Source organism: Pan paniscus, chromosome 19 (genome assembly GCF_029289425.2).
Source record: "Pan paniscus chromosome 19, NHGRI_mPanPan1-v2.0_pri, whole genome shotgun sequence".
Lineage (NCBI taxonomy): Eukaryota > Metazoa > Chordata > Mammalia > Primates > Hominidae > Pan > Pan paniscus.
The window spans coordinates 97,469,902-97,490,903 of record NC_073268.2 but is presented as its reverse complement, the minus strand read 5'-3'; the positions used below and the strand labels follow the sequence as shown (position 1 = coordinate 97,490,903).

Sequence of the window (21,002 nt, the reverse complement as noted above, 5' to 3'; positions counted from 1 at the left end):
GCAGAGAGGAGACCCTGGAGTGTGCAGCTCCTATCCGCAGCTGGTTTTCCCAGTGTCTGCTCAGTTCTCAGCAGAGAGGAGACCCTGGAGTGGGTAGCTCCTCTCCACAGCTGGTTTTCCTGACATCTGCTCAGCTCTCAGCAGAGAGGAGACCCCGGCATGGGTAGCTCCTTTCTGAAGGCAGGTTATGCCATCGTTTCCTCGAGTCTGGCTGAGTCCAGGGTTTTTATGGGCTTCAAACGGGAGGAAGTATGTGCTGACTGATTCATGGGCAGCCATGGGCAGGCTTGGAAAAAGCACCAAAAGTTCTCATTCTGGTCCATCAGCCCAGCCCCCAGGCTTCAGGCTGTCCCTGGCTTGAAGGTGGCACTTCACTGGGGACCCGCCCCTTTCTGCCCAGGACCCTGTCTGCCTCCTGCCATCATCCATAACACCCAGGCTGATTGTGCCGAGGGGCACCTGCAGGCCAGTGCCAAACTGCCCTCAGTCCCCACCCTCAGCCTCCCTCCCATGCTCATTGGTGCCCAAAGTCCAGAGGGGGCTGACGTAGCAGGCGGTTGGCATGTGAGCACTGCCCCGAGCGTGTGCACAGCCGGCTGGTTGCAACAGCACCTGGGTACAGCCTCAACTTTGCTCTGAGATTGAAGTGGGTGCCAGGAGCAGGGAGAGGCCAGGGAGCGGGAGCAGACGCTTCCAAGCCTGCAGGGGTAGGGGCACTTCCTGGGCCCCTGAGAGCACAGAGGAGCCATGCCGGGTGGCTGCAGCTGCACCTGGGAGGGTGGAGCTCCTGCCCGCTCCTGGTCCCCAAGAGCAGAGATGGCTGGGTCTGGAGCCACAGCTGGGTGGCTGCAGCTGTGGCTGGGAGGGTGGGGTTCCTGCCTGCTCCCGGCCCCCAAGAGCACAGAGATGCCTGGATCCAGAGTTGTGGCTGGGTGGCTGTAGCTGTGCCTGGGGAGCATGAGGCTCCCGCCCTGCCAGTTTGGAAGGGGGTGGGATTCCACCGGTCCCTGCCTCCTGCCAGCTTTGTGGAGCACACGGCCCTGGCCACACCTCCCCAGCTGTAGCTGGCATCATGGCAGTGGCCGCTCCCAGACTGGCTGCCACTGCCATCAATTTGACCTTTCGTTAAGTACACCCCTTTCTCATCTCTGTCTGCATGCATGAGTCCTGCGACAGAGGCAGTGGCCAGCGCACATGCACACACACTCTTCACAGTATCAAGAGGCTGCAGCGGTGCTTCTAGGTGAGTTTGTGCATTTATGCTCACACGTTTTCTCATAAATTATAATATAAGCAGTGATCATGAGCACATGTGCCCCGACAGGTGACCACCTGTGGCTTGAAGGTTCTTTCTTGGCATTGTCCTAAAACCACTGAGGTGAGAACTGCTGGGGCCACAGGCAGGCTCCTGAGGGGCATCAGTCTCTTCTTTCTACTTCTACATAGTCTGAAATTTTCCTTAAAAAAACCTAAAAGCAGGCCAGGTGCAGTGGCTCATGCCTGTAATCCTGGCATTTTGGGAGGGAAATGTGGGTGAATCACTTGAGCCTAGGAGTTTGAGACCAGCCTGGGCAACATGGTGAAACCCCATCTCTACAAAAAATACGAAAATTAGCTAGGCATGGTGGTGCGCCCCTGTAGTCCCAGCTACTTAGGAGGCTGAGGTGGGAGGATCACTTGAGCCCAGGAGGTCGAGGCTGCAGTGAGCCGTGACTGGATCACTGAACTCCAGCCTGGGTGATAGAGTGAGACCCTGTCTCAAAACAAAACAAACAAACAACACCCCCAAAACTAAACCAAGAGAAAAGGGAGGTAAAAGCAAAATGAAAACCCCAAGCCCATGGAATGGGAATCGAAATATATTATAAATACATGAAATCAGACCACAGCTCTGGAGCTGTGTGGGTTCTCTCATACAGAGCTGGTGGCAATTTCTGTATTTGAATATAGAATTCTACAGGGCATTCCATAGTAATAAGGCTGTTTTAGACTCTGATGAACAAAAATTTGGCTTCAGAGTTAAATATCTAAAATAGGCTCGTTTCTCTGTAAAATGAAATGTAATCCCTTCAGTTCCTAGAGCAGGAAAATAAGGCATTTCTTGAAATTAAAATGAAGACAAGAAAGATTTATGCTTCCAAATGCTTTAGTAGCAATGTTTACTCTTAAACCCACACACATATACACTCAGACACACACACACGCGTGCACACACACGCACACAGACACACACACACAAGCTCATGCTGCGTTGTGCTATGCATAGCAAGGTCTCTAGCAGAGGCCTTCTCTTGACTCTGGTCTCCACCCCTCTGGCTGTGGCATGTCTGCTGGAGTGATGGCCATGTGCCTTAAGGTCTCTGTGTCATTCTAGAATGGCAAAGCAGGCACAGAAGGCAAATGCCACTTTTATGGCGGTTTCTGGGTCTCAATCGGATAGCACGACAAAGCCGTGTGTTCGAGTTGCTATAACCTGCTAACATGAAAGGTAGACGCAGGTGCTTAACTGCCTTACCGTGGCGGGAGAGGGGGGCGGGCCGTCCAGCTACACTACATGTCACACACAATCCAAAAGGGTGCTGGGCTGTGGAGTCTGTGCTGGGATGTTTGCTGAAGAGCAGAGAGCAGTGGCTTCTGTGCTACACAGGCTCGAGAGCTTCCCGGGAGGAGCTATTTAACAACTGGAGGCCAGGTCCACAGGAACGCACTTAATAGTCCTTATATTTCAAGATTAGGCACTCGGATTACAGTTTAAAATAATTCAGGCTAATTTTTCAGTAAGGTTAAATACACAAAAGCCACTGAAAAATAAACTTAAATAGGCTGAATACTGATTTCATCATGATCAAAATACCCAAGAAGCTAAGTTAATTGGGGGAAAACGATCAAACCTCCTAAATAGCGCTGGCCTCCAACTGTGCAGTCAGGATAGAGCAAGGGTGGTCCATGGCCACAGCCATCCTGTGCCTCCGAGAGAAAAGAAGAGGCCACCAGACGCTCCTGTGTGTCAGAGAACTGCCAGCAGAGACGCGAACTGGCCATCAACTCTAAAAACTTAAACCATTTATTAATGTTCGTAAAAAGCTTTTACAATTATTTTAGTGAAAATGGCTATTTAAAACCCAACCTTGAAATCTTAAAGTAAAAGTGGTAGAGGCTATTTAGAGTCTAAAAGGGCAGTGGTAAGTGGTAAGAACCGATTTTCCCTAATCCGTAGCAGGCAGATGTGACGGTTTCAGTCCCAATCCTCCAGAGCGTCAGCTCACCTGAGAGGCCTCGGGACCGGTTGCTCTGGTCTGGGGCCTCCGTGGGTGGCTTCCTCAGGGGTGTTTGTGCAGTCTTACGACTTTCTTTTCTTCCTTATTTCCTTCCTGTCTGCTTTACTGCCTCCCCTTCTTGGTCTCAGACCATAATGTGTAACAAACATATATTTTTAAACATTATTTTAAAAGACATGGTCTCACTCTGCTGCCCGGGATGAAGTGCAGTGGCGCAATCATAGCTCACTGCAGCCTTGAGCTCCTGGGCTCAAGGGATCTTCCAGCCTCATCCTCCTGGGTAGCTGCGACCACAAGTGCTTGCCACCGTGCCCGGCTAACTTGCTACTATTTTGTAGAGACGGGGTTTCACTATGTTTCCCAGGCTGGTCTCAAAACACCTGGGCTCAAGCGATCCTCTCTCGCCTTGGCCTCCCAAAGTGCTGGGATTACAGGTGTGAGCCACCACACCCAGCCTAAGGTTTATTTTTGTATTTATCTTATTCCTAGTTTAAAAGCAAATAATTATATTATTTCTTAGTTTTCTTACCGCATAATGAAAACATTAACTTAATTGACTGGCTATTTTCAACAGGCCAGTAACACATAAAAGAAACCTGAGGAGACGGCCTGCTGCCTGGGGATGAACGTCTCCAGGTGCCCGTGCAGCTGGCCACACCACACGGTGATGAAGGAGGTGGCACAATCCGCTGCGGGGATGTGGTGACGAAGGAAGTGGCAGAGTCCGCTGCAGGAGGGGAGGCCGGTGCAGAATTAAACAATCTGGACCTTTCCAAGTTGGCCAATAGGCTACTTGTGACTATTACCTGTGATACTATAAAGAACAGGCCAGGCGCAGTGGCTCACGCCTGTAATCCCAGCACTTTGGGAGGCCGAGGCAGGCGGATCACGAGGTCAAGAGACCAAGACCATCCTGGCCAACACGGTGAAAGCCCTCGTCTCTCCTAAAAATACAAAAATTAGCCGGGTGTGGTGGCTCACGCCTGTAGTCCCAGCTACTCGGGAGGCTGAGGCAGCAGAACTGCTTGAACCTGGGAGGCGGAGGCTGCAGTGAGCTGAGATTGCACCACTGCACTCCAGCCTGGCAACAGAGCAAGAGAAAAAAAAAAAAAAGAACTGAAGAAGAACCAACTGCAGACGGTAAGGTGATTTCCATCTAAGATATAACTAGACCAACAGAAAATAACTTAGTTGAAGGAACCGAAAGCCACACAAGTATAATATCAGCAAAAGGAGCTGAGGAGCTGCAGGAACCCTGGCTCGATGGCTGGCCAGGACCCAGAAGGCCACAGCAAATGAGAGGGGGGGACTCGATAGCACATTTGAAAAAAGCGATGGACTAGGATGGGAAGCCGTGGCTCCTCAACCCTGCAGACCCTGGCACTGAGTGATACCCAAGCCAACGCCATAGCTGTGACGAGGTCAGATGAAGACGTAGAACACCACAGAGGCTGCAAGAGTGTGGCCTTTCCCTGCATTCTTCCTGCAACATTTCTGTAAGCTTTTGAAGTTTTATCAAAAAGTTACCAAAAAATTTTTAAGTGCTATAATGAGTGACTTCTAATTCCACATAAATCATCCAACTTCCATAAGCAACTAGAAAACCAGGACAAATACCGTAAACAATTGTTTCTGGACACTAGGTGCTGGGTGTCACAGGCCTGTGATCCCTGAGAGAACAGAAATAAACAGCTGCCCTGTGTCCGGCTTGCAGGTGGTTTCAGGCAGTCCCAGGCCACAGCGCAGAGACGGGGAGCCCAGCACTTTCAGGGAACAGGAGACAGAGACTGGGGCTCCAGGGAGGCTGAGGTGGTGACAATTTGCAGGACAGAGCACTGGAGAGGGGAAAGCTTCCAAGGTCTGCAGGAGAGGCCCCTGGGGTCTTTGACTAAGTATTCATCTGCTCAAGGGTAGAGTGACAACACATGAGGCAGAGAAAAAACAGCGGGAAGGCGGTAGGCCACATGCCCAGAGCTCACAAAAGGGACTGAGAAGAGTTTACAGTCCCCAAAGAGAAAGGACTAAAATCAATGACCTCTGCTTCTACCTTAAGAAACTAGGATGAGAAGAGCAAATTAAACTCAAAGTAAGCAGAAGAAAGCAGGCTTTATTGATGAAAGCTCATTCAATCAAATGGAAAATGGACAAACAACAGAGAAAAACCAATGAAACCAAAAACTGATTCTTTGAAAAGTTCCCTTTAGCTAGAATGGCCATGAATAAGAAACCATTAACTGGAAGGGTTTTGAATGAGTCAAAAATTACTGCTATCAGAAAGGGAAAAAAAGTCTGGGTGTGGTGGCTCATGCCTGTAATCCCAGCACTTCAGGAGGCCAAGGCAGGAGGATCACTTGAACTGAGGAGTTAGAGACCAGCTTGGGCAACACACTGAGACCCTGTCTCTACAAAAAATTTAAAAATTAGCCGGGTGTGGTGGTGTGCACCTGTAGTCCCGGCTACTTCCAAGGCTGAGGTGGGAGGATTGCTTGAGCCCAGGAGTTGGAGGCTACAGTGAGCCGTGATCAGGTCACTGCATTCTAGTCTGGACAGAGTGAGACTGTCTTACAAAAACAAAAAACAGGTGCAGTGGCTCACGCTTGTAATCCCAGCACTTTGGGAGGCTGAGGCAGGAGGATCCCTCGAGCCCAGGAGTTCAAGACCAGCCTGGGCAACACAGGGAGACCCCATCTCTTATAAATAATTAAGTAAAGAAAGAAAAAAAAATGGAAGAAGGGCCAGCACTGTAGCTCACCCAGACACCAGAGGATCCTGAAAGATAATGGCAGTCCTCCCCTAATTGCCTTGACAGGCGTCAGTAAATCCAGCACCCTCTGCCCACGTGGGAGCTGCACAGACACAGAGTTTGGGGTGTACTGTGTACATCTCCAGATTTAAGATATTTGCTGAAGCTCGTTTTGTTACTTTCTAAACCGTGGTGTGGACCCGGGCACACCTGGAGTTCCTGGCGTGCATACTCGTAACCGAGAATCAGCAGCTGGAGCGCGGTGGGGAGCACCCGGCACGTACCTTGTAGGCGATGCTGTTGAGTACTTTCATGGCCACGTCCGAGACCTCTGGATAGGGGTCAGCAGCCAGGTGCAGCAGGACTCTCCAAATCTGAGTGTAAACACTGTTAAAGGAAACTCCTGAGAGAGAGAAATGGAAGATGTTTTAGTGGAAAGTAGCTGCCAATGAGGCTCCTAAGGCAGCTGCATTTTCTGAAACCCTAACCCTGGTATCAGAAGTGTTGCTTTAAAGAGCTGAGGTTACAGGAAGCCCCCATTTTGTTATTCTGGCAACGGGTCCCGAGATTCAAGAATCCTAGCTGATCACTAGGCTTGATCACATGGATTCATCTACTGAGGCCAAATCTTTCTAAAAGGAAAACTGCATTGGAAAGGGTGTAACTTTCCTTGAAATGCCTCAGCGGATCGGAGGGCATGACCACACTCCCGGAGGAGCGTCTGATGTCACATCCTAGATTTCTAGGAGCCTCCGCGGCCCATGGGTAGTGATGCACGTGGCATGGACGTCCGCACCGCACCAAGTTCAGCACGTGCTGCTGTGCACTGTGACCCAGGGAGTGCTTCCTGCCCACCTCCACGTGCTTCCTGCCCACCTCCACGTGCTTCCTGCCCACCTCCAGGCACTGGCCCTGCTCTGAGATGCTAGGATTTCACGAAAGGTTGATGTGCTGTGACTTTTGTCCCTAAGCCTCTCCCGACTCACCCAACACTCAATGCAAGGTTCTGTGCTGCATACTCGGATACAAAGACAGACAAGGCAGGACCCAGCAGGGACTCAGACTCATTTATAAATAACACTGGTGAGTCGTGGGCATGGAGGGAAGCGCTGAGGCTTCGTCGGTGCGGCTGTTCGGTCCTATTTAATTCCCCAGCAATCCTACAGGCAGGTGTTACCCCCAGCGTCGCCAAGGAAGGTGAGGCCCAGAGGATGAAGGATGTGAACGCACACCCATCAAACCTTTGAGCCATGCTACGTCCACGACAGCGTGCGGCCTCAGGGAGACGCAGAAAGAGCGAGTGACTCCTTCTGTCAGCAGTGGGCTAGGAGGTGAAGGCCGGGAAGGCCTGGCGGAAGAGGCACGAAGGAGCCAGGCTTTGAAGGGAAGGAGGATCATTCTCTGGGCAAAGGAAGGGTGGAGCGAGGCAGGGGTAGCACAAACAAGATCTAAGACATTGAACAATAAAACGCAGAGGTGATGGGGACGCGGAGCCTTGGGGGATACCCGACGGAAGCCTGCAGGAGCCAATCAGAGATTGCGGGGTGGGGGCTGTGAGCACTTGGAAACCAGAAGGGAGGGGCAGGCACGGGCCATGTGGGCTCCTGGCACAGTCAGCATTGGCTGAGGCCAGGGAGGAGGCTGATGGAGCAGGCATTGCCGAACTGTTGTCCACGCCACACTGGACCCAGAGAGGCCGAGAAGGGAAGCAGCAATCCTGGTAGAGGCTGCATGTCCAGCAAGGGCTGGGCCGAGGACCAGAGGCGCTGAGCGTGGAGGGCAGAGCGGGACTAGGCGCTGCCTCCCCTGCCTGCGGGCACCAGGAGTGGCAGTTTCCTGCCAGGCTTCACCCCAGAGGCGGAGGCAGACAGGGCCCTGCCCTCAGTGCTGGGAGTTGAAAAGGGATCCAGCCACATAGAACTCCATCTTCTTTATTTTTGGGGAAGCTAGACAATTTGCTGAGAAGCAAGTGCTTGTTCACTAAATAGATTCAAAGGATTTCGAGTGAGGTGTGATTCCAGTCCACCTGATTGTTGGTGAAAGAGCTGAAGCATCAAAAGCCAGTGGAGGGCCTCGTGTCACTGCAGGAACACAGCTGCGCACGTGGAGCGGGTTTTGCACGACACAGTCAAGTCCACGGAGATGGAGGCGGGTGCGAAAGTCAATGTGTGTGTGGGTTCTGCAGATGCCTGAGGCCACTGGCTCACCTCCACCTATGGACTCCGCTAAGGGAGCCCAAGACGAGCTCTACTTCAGCTCCACATATGGCGGGCCAGTGTCTACCCCTGCTGTGCGTGCCCCCACCGTGAGTGCAGAGGTCAGGGAAGCCCCATGCCCGTGGCTCCTGAAGAGGCCCCCATGATGAATGCGTGTTGCAGTGAGTGAGTGTCTCCAGGACTGAGCCGTGTGGAATTGAGCTCAGCTGCCATCTAGGAGGTCACGCTGCCATCTAGGAGATCACGCTCTGCTGCTGTGCTGCCCGTGCTGGCATGAATCATGAGAGGCTGGGACCTTTTCTGGTAGCTGACATGTCTCACCTCACAGGGCGAGTTTACAGCCTTCAACCAAAGGAAGCATTCTTCCCAGGGACACGTCCCCTGCTGGTCTTGCCCATGCACATGTGTGCCTGGCCGGCGGTCCCTGTGCTTGAGCCTTGTGCCCAGGAGGAGGCAGTGGGGACGTCTTGGGAGCCTAGGGCCCAAGCACACCCGGACTTCAGCGCCACGGTGCCACGCAGATGCACCTTCTGCTCAACCGTGGTCCTGCACCGCGTGTACTAGGACAGAACCGAAGCCTTCCAGCTCTCAGATTGCACAGCTCTGCGATAGCCGTGTGGATCCACAAGCAAGTCTCGGAAATGTAAAATCGGTCCAGACTGTGGGAACATCCCTAGAGTCTTCTCTACCCCAGCGGAGCCGGCTCCTAGGAACTGCTCCGTGCAACACAAGGACATCGGTGATGGCTGCGTCCTCATTTTTTTTTTTAGAGTGGGTGGGTGGGCTAGGAGATTTGGCTTTGAATTCGCTCCCGCGACAGGCCCTGGTGAGGAGGAGATGCGGCCTCACTGGCGAAGTTCGCTACCGCCTAGCTCCACGACACTCTCTACCACGGGTGACAGGATGGCCCCGTAAGATGCCCGTTGATGACTGCCCACCTGAGACCCACTCCCCTTGATTATTCTGGGGTCCTGGGCTCCCCACAGCTGAGTGAGGCATTGAAGCAGCTCCCCACGAGGCTCGACTGCCCCGTGAAGGGGCTGTGAGGGGCAGCTGGTCTTATATGAGAACCCTCCTCACAAGACCCGGGGGTGAGGACCAGGCCACTGTGAAGAATAGGGCACTGGGCAAGCCCGGAACCCAGGGCAGGCACGGCAGGAGGCCCCCGACTCCCGGCGGCCCCGGTAGAGTGCGAGGAGGGTGCAGGCTGGTGGCTGCTCAAGCCTCACCCACAGTGTGGGGGCCACAGACGCGGACACCTGGGGTCTAGGTCAGGGCTCCACAGGACACTCCAGGTAAGGACCTTGGCAATGTGCAGGGCGGGGTGGGGGTGTGTGTGAGATGTATTAGCTGCTACTTTCATCTAACTTTTTTTTTTTTTTTTGAGACAGAGTCTCGCTCTGTTGCCCAGGCTGGAGTGCAGCAGCACGATCCCGGCTCACTGCAAGCTCTGCCTCCTGGGTTCATGCCATTCTCCTGCCTTAGCCTCCTGAGGAGCTGGGACTACAGGCGCCCACCACCACGCCCGGCTTTTTTTTTTTTTTGTATTTTTAGTAGAGACGGGTTTCACCGTGTTAGGCAGGATGGTCTTAATCTCCTGACCTCGTGATCCACCTGCCTTGGCCTCCCAAAGTGCTGGGATTACAGGCGTGCGCCACTGCGCCTGGCCACTTTCATCTAATTTTTAAAAACAGATTTTTATTACAGTTGGCCCTCTACATCCATGGATTCAACCAACCGCAGATCGAAAATATTTGAAAACAAACCAAAAAGTAATACACATAAAAAAAAACAAGAGAGCATAACCAGTGTTGACACACTGTGCTGGTTTGGTATTATAAGGAATCTAGAGACGATGCAAGCACGACGGGGGACGTGTGTGGGGGACGCACAGCTGCCACGCCTTTCCTAGCAGGACTGAGCGTCGTGGGCCCTGGGCCCTTGAGTCCCCCACGCGTACCGAGGGCCAACGCTATTGTTGTCGACCTTCGTGCAGACTTCCACTTATATCAAAGTCGAAATACTGTTTGTGACTCAACAGGGGAAAAAAAAATCTAATTTTTGCCAGTCTTTTTAGCGACAGTGGATTTTATAACTATGTACTAGTAAAAAGTATGACGCTGTGATCACGGAACTGCTGTCTTTATTTCACGTCTTTCCTTGGTTTGGCCACAATCTTCTCTCAGGCTCCGTTGTATGAACTGTCCTGTTGTAAAATCTGCCAGTCCCCAAAACAGACCGCAGAGAACTTCCCATCGGATTCGAGTCCACCAGGAAGGAGGTGGGGCTGCCCGGGTCCTGCCCTGCAGGGAGTCAGGGACCAGGGGTGTTGAGCTTAGAAAGGGCCCCTGCTGGCACTCACAGAACTCCCTGTAAGCACGGAGAACCTATTTTCATGTCTAGACTAAAAGTAATAAAAGATCATAATGAATGGTTTTAGAAGTTATTGTTCAGAGCCCAATGGCCACAGCTTTCCAAATAGCATACACGGCGGGGAAATTTACTCAGAGCTCTGGCCGACTCTGAATCCCAGAAGCTCTCGGGCTGTCGGAGCAGTTCAGAGAAGACAGAGTCTTCCTGCAGGTGACAGTTGCCAGCCGCCACCCCAAGGCTGAGGGGTCGGCAGAGCGGGTTGCGCCCTCTGATGTGCTCACCCAGTCTGTGATGGCCAAGACCCTCTGCCATCCTGGGGAACCAGTGCCCCAGGCCGAGGGCTTCCGCAGCGGCCCCTTTCTTGTGACCCCTCCTGACCCCTCAGGGGCTGCACCCACAACTCGGTGTGGCTGTTACGAGAATCACGCTGACCAGCCGCTCCGCCCTCCCTCCTCCTGGGCCGGCCGGAGCCGTGGGCCCTGCAGCTGCCCACAGGGAAGACGCAGCACCTCCCGGGCCGGATGGGTGGTGCGTCTGCATCGTTTACTCAGCATATTCAGTACCCCTACGAGACAAACATCATAATGGCCTTTAGTTAAGGACTTTTGCCCTAAAAACATAATCCTGTAGCATTGGAAAAGTGTTGTTCATTTTCTCACCACCGTCTTCTGACAAGAGTAACTCCAGTTTCTGGGTTGTGAAGCCTTTTCCTTCCAAACCTACACAGTTCCTTTGGCAAAAACCCTGCCTAGCTTTTCTTTTGGTTGAGCGAGCACCAGGCTTTTTTTCTGCAAAGGCAGAAACCAATACCTTCTCTGCCCTGAAACCCAGACCTCGAGGCCTGGCCGGAACTCACTACTGGGGTTCTCTGGAGCTGCACGCGGGGCTCGTAAGGACTCTTTCAGCTTCTCGATGCCTTGGAAAAAAGGAAGGAAACTGTAGTTCTAGGTACCCAAGAAGGTGAGGTGGGAGGATTGCTTGAGCCCAAGAGTTCGAGGCCAGCCTGGGCAACACAGCGAAACCCCGTCTTTAAGAAACATTAAAAAATAAACCAAGGGAGAAGCAGTTGCTATGGCCCGTCCTGTGAACACCAATGATGCCGCAGTGCAGCCGGCTGCAATGTGTGCGGCTGAGAGGCCTGGGCAGGCCTGGGGTGCAGGGGCCGCCCCTGTTCTGTGGCCTCCCAGGCGCCGGGCAGTGCCCCAGTTTCTGGGCTCGGGTCTCCGGGCTCCTCTTTCCTCCAAAGGCAGTAGCTCTGGCTCCCAGATTCCGAACGAAGTAGAGGGGTCAGGACTTGACACCAGCTCTCCCACAGAATCCCGTGTTCAGGTGTGGAGAGCACAGGCGGCCTGCGGGGCTTCTGGCTCTGCCGCTGGCCGGGGCCCCCAGCTCCTCCTCTGGGTGAGCAGGGCGCTTCCCACAGCTGCACCAGGGCCGGCTCCAGGCTCCGCAGGGCTGTGTTCCTTTCTCGCCCTCCCCTCCCTTGCATTAGTCCATCGTGGATCCATTTCTATGGTAACTCATTTTCAAAACCGTAAAAAATGTCACCGTATCTAGCAGAGTCGTGAAAACTGGTCCCATCTAGCCCAGGCCTCTGATCTGCGTTCCTGCCAGTGCTCTCGGGATGAGGCTGTTTCTGCGGGAAGAGTCCTCTCAGGCCACCAGAGTCCCGAGCAGAATTAACTCCCACCTCGCCTCTCAGCACGGGTGCGCTTGGACTCTGGCTGAGATGCAGGGTTTCGGGAGGGAAGGCGGGTGGAGCACACAGCAGCGTGGTCCCCCATGGGACTGCACTCTAGCTGGGAGCTGGGGCTGGACGGATGAGCGTGGGAGTGACATGGTGTGGGGCCACATGCATGGGTGTCTGGGGGTGAGGAGGGCACCTCAGGCTGGGTCCCGGGACACGTGGACACAGGCCACAGACCGTCTCCAGCCATCCTTCCATCCTGAGCAGCTCCACGGCCACTTGTGGCTGTCAGGAACACAGATAAGTGCAGAGGGCAGACGCATGGGCTGGGGGCCAGGACAGGTGAGGCCTGTGTCCACACATCCATGCGTTAGCAAGAAACAACTTTATAGGACTGTGGTGGTAAAAATGGCGACATCATGCTTTGATGTGCTGGGTCAGGCACCTACATGGGGATCCTGGCGGTGGGCCAGGCAACCTCCCAGCAAGACCACCTGGCTCTGAGCTGCACGGATGGCAGAGAGGCCGGGCCAGGGGCCAGCCAGGGGTGCTGCGGGCAGGTGCAGCGGAGCGGCTGCTGCTGAGACGGGGGGCAGGAGGCTGAAGGAAGGCCCTGAATGTCAGACAATGGTTTGGCCTCTATAGAAAATGCGGTTTTAACGAAGGCTTCACCTGGAGGGTGGTGAGGAGCTGGTGTGAAAGAGGGCCTGCCCAGTTGTGGTCTGCAGAGAGCAAGACCCAGGGCAACGAGGCCTGGTGGGATGGGGGCACTGGAAATAGGAGGGATTGAGGTAGGGGATTCTTGTGGATGTCAGGCCAGACGAAGGGCTGAGTGAGAAACAAGCAGGATGGAGACATCAAAGAAGATTCTAGAACCTGACACAGTGCTGAGACCTGGGTTCCCATTTAGTTTCACAAACATTTATCCTGCCCCACCAGGGCCAGGCACTGCTGGGGGAACCTGGGCTCCATCAGCGATCAAAGGAAGCCAAGTACCAGCCAAGGGGCTTCATTGCCACGGGGGAGACAGGAAACACGTGATTGAGGGTGTAAGAATGTAAGTGCTCTGGGGAAGGCAGAGCAGGGAGGATGCTGGGGGCGGGGCTTCTGGGGGGCCGGGAAAGATGGGGAGGCGCTGGGGCAGGGCTTCTGGGGCACCAGGAAAGATGGGGAGACATGGACTCTCCAGGTTGCTATGGTTCTGAAAGCCTCTGCCATCTTCACTGAAAGGACTAAAGAGATTGCTGTCCTTTGGCTGAAATGAAAGAAGAAATTGGCTGGAAACAGGGAAGTGCTGCGCACAATGGGATTCTGTGTAAGTTATGAATTCTAAACACTTAGGTAAGCATGGTGGTTTCCAGGTGGTGTGAGTGACACCTCACTGAATATGAATGAGGCTGGCTTTGCGGGGGCGACTTTGTTTTCTTTCCTTCCTAAACTCCAGCTCATTGTGAAACTCTTTCCTGTCAAATTTCCTAAGGTTTGAATGATATACGAATAAAACTCAGTTTTCTCCAGTAAAAAAAAAAGTCAGGAATCACATTGTATAAGAAGGATGGTGGAATGGGGAGTCCAGCTCCTTCAAGAAGACAGAAAAGAAAGAACCGGCAGAGGAGAAAACTCATGGAGGTCAAGCCCCTGTGTCCGGGCCCCAGGCTGCTGTGTGCTTCCCGTCTGGGTGGCCCTCAAATGAAACTGCGATTCTTCACCCTGTACTCCACCGAGACCAGTACCGAGGATAACAACGGCATTTACTCATCACAGACAAGAGCTAAGTTTCACACAGGAGTTGGGCGGGGCCTCCGCAGTCCCTCTTGCCTGTGGACAGCACCCAGGGCCTCAGGCATGGCACGCGCACAGCAAACAGCAGCCTCAGCAAGTTCAGCCACCTGGAAACTCCACAGCTGTGAACTTTCTGTAGCCTTCGCCAGCAGAAGGGGAGATGCCCACGTGGTATCCAAATGCCCAGGGCGAAAGGGAGGTGCTGTGGGCGTGGGGACCTGCAGACGGAAGCTCTCAGTGGTGCCATGGTGACCCAGCGCCACACTGCCTGGCTTGAGCTTCCTGGATCAATAAAAGGTGCGGTTCTGCACACTTGCAGGCCAGGTGCAACTTTTTATTTTGATTCTTACTTGATGGCCATATACGTGTGAGTGGAGGGACGAGAGTGAACCGAGAACCCCATGGAGCATGGGCCAGGTAGGGTGGCGGGGCCACCAGGCCCTTGGCAGACGGTCACCAGGTGAGCACCGAGGGGTGATGCTGCTGTCGCTTCCTGTGAAAGAAGAAGGCCAGTCGAGCACAGTGGCTCATGCCTGTAATCCCAGCACTTTGGGAGGCTGAGGCGTGCAGATCACCTGAGGCTGGAAGTTCGAGACCAGCCTGACCAACTTGGAGAAACTTTGTCTCTACTAAAAGTACAAAATTAGCCAGGTGTGGTGGCATGCGCCTGTAATCCCAGCTACTCGGGAGGCTGAGGCAGGAGAATTGCTTGAACCCGGGAGGCAGTGAGCAGAGATTGCGCCATTAAACCCTAGCTGGGGTGACAAGAGGAAAACTCCATCTCAAAAAAAAAAAGGAAGGCCACAGTGAGCACACGGCCCCAGGAGGGCCACAGTGGAAGCAGGGAGACCCGGGAGAGAGCTGCGACCACCAGGCCAGAGCTGCTGGCTCAGGTGGCTGCGAGGCGGGGAGGAGACGGCCACAGATGCCCGGCTGAGAGAAGGATGTGTTGGGGCACAAAGAGGAGTCCCCGACTCCTGGCCAGGAGTCAACCTGAGTAAACGCCGGTCCCCTTGGCTGCAGAGGGAGGACGCCCACTTCTGCAGGGAGGGGTGGGAGATGACCAGAGCCGATGGTACTGGCTTCGACACAGGTGGCATTGGGTTTGCCTGTTCTGTACTTTTGTGCCCCAGCATGCACAGTGAGGGCACTGTCAAAATATCTGTCCAATCCGTGGGAGAATCCCAAGCCCTCTGACTCACAGGAGTGTCCCTGGAGGCCGGGGTGCGGGCAGGGTGTGCCCTACTGTCAGGTTCTCTGAGCTGAACTCAGCCTTGTTTTTCTATGGCCTGTGTATGGTTCTTATACTTTTTAAGTGGTTGAAAAAAAAAATCAAAGGAACAATATTTTGTGATGTGAAGTTACGCAAAATTCAAACTTCAGTCCACACGGTTACATAGCAACATGGCCAAGTTCATTCACTTACACGCGGTCTCTGGCTACTTTTGCACCACACTGGCAGTGCTGGGGAAGTGCCAAGGGGCAGTCCCACCTGCAAAGCTCTTTCACAGGAAGAGTTTGCAGACTCCTGCTCTAACCTACACGTGACGGAAGGGAGCTATCACCTTGACCTTGATGAGCGTGAACTGGGGCAGAGGTGGCACTAACCTGCTGGAGGCGCTAGAGAGCTACTCACAGGAGCTGTGGCCGGGGCCAGGGGAAATGTGTAATCAAAACAGAATACTATGAATTTACATTTTCTAGTACTTAAAAAAAAATTTAAAATACCTTTTTTCATTGTAGATTTATAAGTAGAATTTCTGCAGACAGGTTTTAAAAGACTCTTGCAGGCTAGCCTGGAAACCTAACCACTATATGTAACATTAATTCTATTTAAAAAGTGTATTCCAGTTCAAAACAAACATCTTACAAGTGACGTTAGAATATATTTCATTGGTGACTTGGCAATACCTCAATTTATACTCGAATATACGGAGTCAACTCTGCGCTTTCTGGGCACTTGGCATATTGTAGCGGACAACCAAATGCACAAAGCTGCAACGTTATTTCTCAATGAAAATTAACAAGTTGGCATGTCTGGGCTAAGCTGGTGTGTCTGGGTTGTTGTGTAGTGAACCTTTCAGTTCTCCATACCCTGGAGGGCACGGTGCAAGCTCTGGACTTGTTCTATCCAGAGGTGCTCAAGGCAGCAGCTGGCCAAGGCCAGGAGCACACCCACAGGCTTGCCCGGTGGGAACTGCCTTGGCAGATGCCCTGCGTCTGTTTCGGGTCTTTGGGCTCCTGTCATGCGCTGCTGTCATTGCGGCTGGACCGCCATCCCCGGGAACCACAATGGAAGTAGAAAGAAAGCTTGAAGCTGAACACAAGTGAAAAGTCCATCATCAAAACTCACTAGACGGAGATGGCGGGGTGAGCAGGGGCGGGGTGAGCAGGTGCGGGGTGAGCAGGTGCGGGGTGAGCAGGGGCGGGGGTCCCGCAGACCTGAACACACACATTAGGAAGGAAGAAAAACTCAAAGTTAATGAGCTGTTTTTATTTTCTGTTTGAGAACTGTAACAGGACAAGAGAGTGAACCTAGAGAAAACAGTAGAAAGGAAACAAAATAAAGTACTGGAATAGAAAAATAAAGATAAAATAATGCAGTAAATCCACAAAGCCTAAAAGTTAGAACTTGAAGACACTACAGAAATGAACAAACATCTTAGAGGATTAATCAGGAAAAAGGGGAAAAGGCAAATAAACAACAATAGGAATAAACGGGGACATATCTAAAGAGACAGCAGATTGCGAATGACAGTAAGAGCAGCTAAAACAATAAAGAGACAGCAGAGATTAGAGACTCATGAGAATACTGCAGACAGCCTCAAGGGAAAGAATGAGAATACTTAGCTGAAATGAATAAAATCCTAGAAGAATAAAACTTTTTGAAGCTGGCTTATGAAGAAATAGAGAATGTAAATAATCCTATCAGCATTAAAGAAATGGAATACAGAATTCAAACCCACCCTCACAACATTACACTAGCCCAGACAGTTCAGGGGCAAATTCTACTCAGACACCCAAAGAACACATCATCTTTGTCTTATAAAAATTGCCCCCGAGGACAGGGAATGAGGGTGCACTCCTGAGCCAATTTTTTTGGACAGGGAATGAGGGCACACTCCTGAGCCAGTTTTGTTTTGTTTTGTTTTTGTTTTTGTTTTTGTTTTGAGACGGAGTCTCACTCTATTACCCAGGCTGGAGTGCAGTGGCGTGATCTTGGCTCACTGCAACCTCTGCTGCCCGAATTCAAGCAGCTCTCCTGCCTCAGCCTCCCAAGTAGCTGGGATTACAGGCACCTGTCACCATGCCCGGAGGAGCCAGTTTTACTAGGCAGGTACAGACTCAATGTCTAAACCAGCCAGGTCAGGACAAGAAAAGTCACAGCCCAACCCACTCGTGAATGCCAATGGGGAGCGCCCAAAGAAATAGCTGGTGAGCGTAAGGCAGCGATGTCAGGGGACATTACCACGCTGGGTGCCCCCAGAAATGCAAGGATATTTCACAAGAAATTCAATCATGTAATTCCCTACCCTAACAAACAGCCATGCACAGGGTCATTCTGAGATGCAGAAAATACATTCAAAGAAATTAATTCCATTTATCAGGAAAATTCTTGACTAACTAGAATAGAATGGGAATTTGCACTCATAAAAAGAGTGAACCAACGGGAAGGGAATTTCTATAAACTGATACAGAGCACCCACTCAAAAAATCTACAGCAAATGTCGTATCAAAGGTAAAAGGTTAGAGAGGTTTTGTTTACTCTCAAGAGAGAAACACAGATGTCCACTGCCATTCTTTTTTTTTTTTTGAGATGGAGTCTTGCTCTGTTGCCAGGCTGGAGTGCAGTGGTGTGATCTCCGCTCACTGCAACCTCCGCCTCCCCGGTTCAAGTGATTCTCCTCCAGTAGCTGGGACTACAGGTGTGCACCACCACACCTGGCTAATTTTTTTTTTAGTGGAGACAGGGTTTCACCATGTTGGCTGGGATGGTCTTGATCTCCTGACCTCGTGATCTGCCCGTCTCGGCCTCCGCCTCCCAAAGTGCTGGGATTACAGGCGTGAGGGACCGTGCCCAGCCCACTGGCATTCTTTCTTTTTTTGCCAGCAACAGGTTTTAAAAAAGATATTACTTAAAATTACAAAAACTGAAAGGTAACGTCATGCCTGTGACCTTTATGCAGAAAGTTAGACTGTCTTGAAGACATAAAGAAGACTTAAGTAAATGGAAAGATACACCCTGTTCAGGAGCAGGAAGACTCATGATGCAAGGAAGTCAGTCATCCCAGGGAAATCCACCAATTCAACGCCATTCAAACAACACCCCAATGAGGCTGCTGTGGACACAGAAAACCTGACTGTAAAATGTATACAGCAGAGCAAAGGGTTAAGAGCGGCCAAGACAATTCTGAGAAATGAACTGAGGAGCGGGCTCAAAGGTGCTGCCCCCGCAGCTGTGGTGTGACGGCGCGGCCGCGTGGGGTGTCGGCGCAGCTGTGTGGGGTGTCGGCGCGGCCGTGGGGTGCCGGGGTGGCTATGCGGGGTGTCGGTGCGGCCGTGGGGTGCCGGGGTGGCTATGCGGGGTGTTGGTGCGGCCGTGGGGTGTGTCGGTGCGGCCGTGGGGTGTCGGCGCGGCCGTGGGGTGTCGGCGAGGCCGTGTGGGGTGTCGGCGCGGCCGTGGGGTGCCGGGGTGGCTATGTGGGGTGTTGGTGCGGCCGTGGGGTGTGTCGGTGCGGCCGTGTGGGGTGTCGGCGCGGCTGTGTGGGGTGCCGGGGTGGCTATGCAGGGTGTCGGTGCGGCTGTGTGGGGTGTCGGCACGGCCGTGGGGTGTCGGCGAGGCCGTGTGGGGTGTCGGCGAGGCCGTGTGGGGTGTTGCTGCGGCCGTGGGGTGTCAGCAAGGCCGTGTGGGGTGTCGGCGCGGCCGTGTGGGGTGTCGGGGCGGCTGTGTGGGGTGTCGGCGCGGCCGTGGATGGGATGGGTGCTGCTGAGAATGGAGCCCCCACTCAGACCCTAAGGACTGATGGCCAGGGAGACGCTGAGAAGCACTGGCGGGAGGACGGGCTGTCTGATGAAGGGTCTGGGGTGGCATAAAGAAAAAATAAAACCTGGATCCCCACCTCACCACAGAGACAAAATGTGGTTCAGGATATACTTAAGACATGAACACAAAAAAGGAAAATTTTAAATCTTGGAAGAAAATGTAGGAGAATATGTTTAGGACATTGAGAAAAGGAAAAACAAGACACAAAAGGCCCAAGTTATAAAGAAAAAGAGAAACTAAAAGATTAAGCTTGTGTGGCACCAAAGGCATCATAAAAAGTCATAGATTAGATGCATTTTCGATGGATATATTCAGCCAAGAATCAGCACCCAGAACTGTGATGAACTCTGATTACAAAGTACTCAGAGAAAGACAAACGACACAAGGCGAGTCTGTAAGGCTGCAAGGCTGTAACCTCACTGCAATCAAGGCAGATGCAAATTCATGCCACAAGGAGACACCAGGTGTGTCTATCAGACAGGCAAAGGCTGGTCAAGACCGGCGTGGTAGAGAGTGGCAAGATGGGGGCGCCTGCGCTTTAGAACAGAGGATCCCGTGGAAGGCCTGGGGCAACATCTACAAAAGCTGAAGGTGCAGGCACCGTTCACGCAGCAGCTTCACTCTGAGGCAAGGTGGCGAGAGGCACTCACGTGTATCCACGCTGAAGAACATGCACCACACACGTGCCCGTTTATGTGTATTGAGCGCCTACTGCGTACCAGGCACTGGGTGTGGACAGGGTGGGAGGAGACAGTGGTTAACAAAGCTGGGTTCCTGCACGTGCGGCTCTCAAGCTCCAGGGGAGAGAGACGGGCCGGGCCAATGAACAAGTTACATGTACAGCACGTCTGCAGTCCACAGTCCTCAGGAGAAAAATAAAGCAGGAAAAGTGAGCAGAGAGTCAGACGGCAGCTGGGGAAGCCTGATTCCAGGTGGGGCGTGGGGCTGGGGAGGCTTCTGGGAAGGTGCTGCCAGGTGGGGGCTCTGAATGAGAGGGGAGCGGCCACCGTATGCCGGAGAAGAGCTTCCTCACCGATGCCCAGGCTGGGGGCCGGGTAGGCCGGGGCCCAGCAGAGCTGGGTACAGCGAGTGAGGGTGTGTTGGACGTGCGGCTCCATGGTGGCAGGGGCTGAATTCTGAGTTTGCTTATTAAAAAAAGGAACAAAAAGGAAGAAGAAACTAGAACCGGCCTCACTGTCCCCAGACAGGAGAATGGATAATGGAGTCACGGCAGATCGCGGAGGTGAAGGAACAAAACCTAGATGACCATCAAAGATACATATTGAAGTCAGAGCCAAAGAAACGGGCTTTGCGGGCCACGCATCGTGCGACGGCGCCAATAGGAGGTAAAGGCCTCTAAGTGGGCACCACGTGTGTGCCAGGGCTCATGGCCAGGGAGGGAAAGTGTAATGTCACCAGAGGGAATGGGACCGGGGTAGGGTCTGGGGCTCGACCTCTGTAATTCCTTAAGCTGGGAACACAACACGCACACACACACGTGCAGCGCTCTTATGTAAGTCTCTGTAAATTTTTACATGGCTAAAATGCTCCTTAACATGAAAAAAATTCAAGTGAAGCCGGTAAGCCACTCTGGATAGTCAGAACAAGAGGAGAGGAGGCTGGTTTGGTTAAGCCCTAAATCTGTTACCAGCAGTGTGAAGATGAACATAGCTACTCAATAAGAAAACACGGTGAATTCCTGCTTCTCCTGTTTTACATCAGCAATCCTGGTGGTAGGACCCAGGCACACACCATTCATGGCAGAACAAGAGAAGAATCTGACCCTTCCGTCAGATTTCCATTTCCAGGCAGTGCTGCGTCAAGCTGCTGGGATGGAGGGAAAGTTGTGTGGAGATTCCGCAGGTGAGCAGGGCGGGGA

The 21,002-nt window shown here is 52.8% G+C and overlaps 1 protein-coding gene across 3 annotated transcripts in view; it reads right to left on the bottom strand.

Annotated features, from left to right (window-relative positions):
- Nucleotides 1–21,002, bottom strand: part of RPTOR (regulatory associated protein of MTOR complex 1) — a 417,904-nt gene that overhangs the window by 52,522 nt on the left and 344,380 nt on the right. For all 3 annotated transcript variants that reach the window (XM_063599478.1, XM_003831138.7, XM_055101956.2), the window contains one exon: nt 6,306–6,424. In XM_063599478.1, coding sequence (XP_063455548.1) covers nt 6,306–6,424 — 119 coding nt within the window. The remainder of the gene's footprint in view (nt 1–6,305; nt 6,425–21,002) is intronic.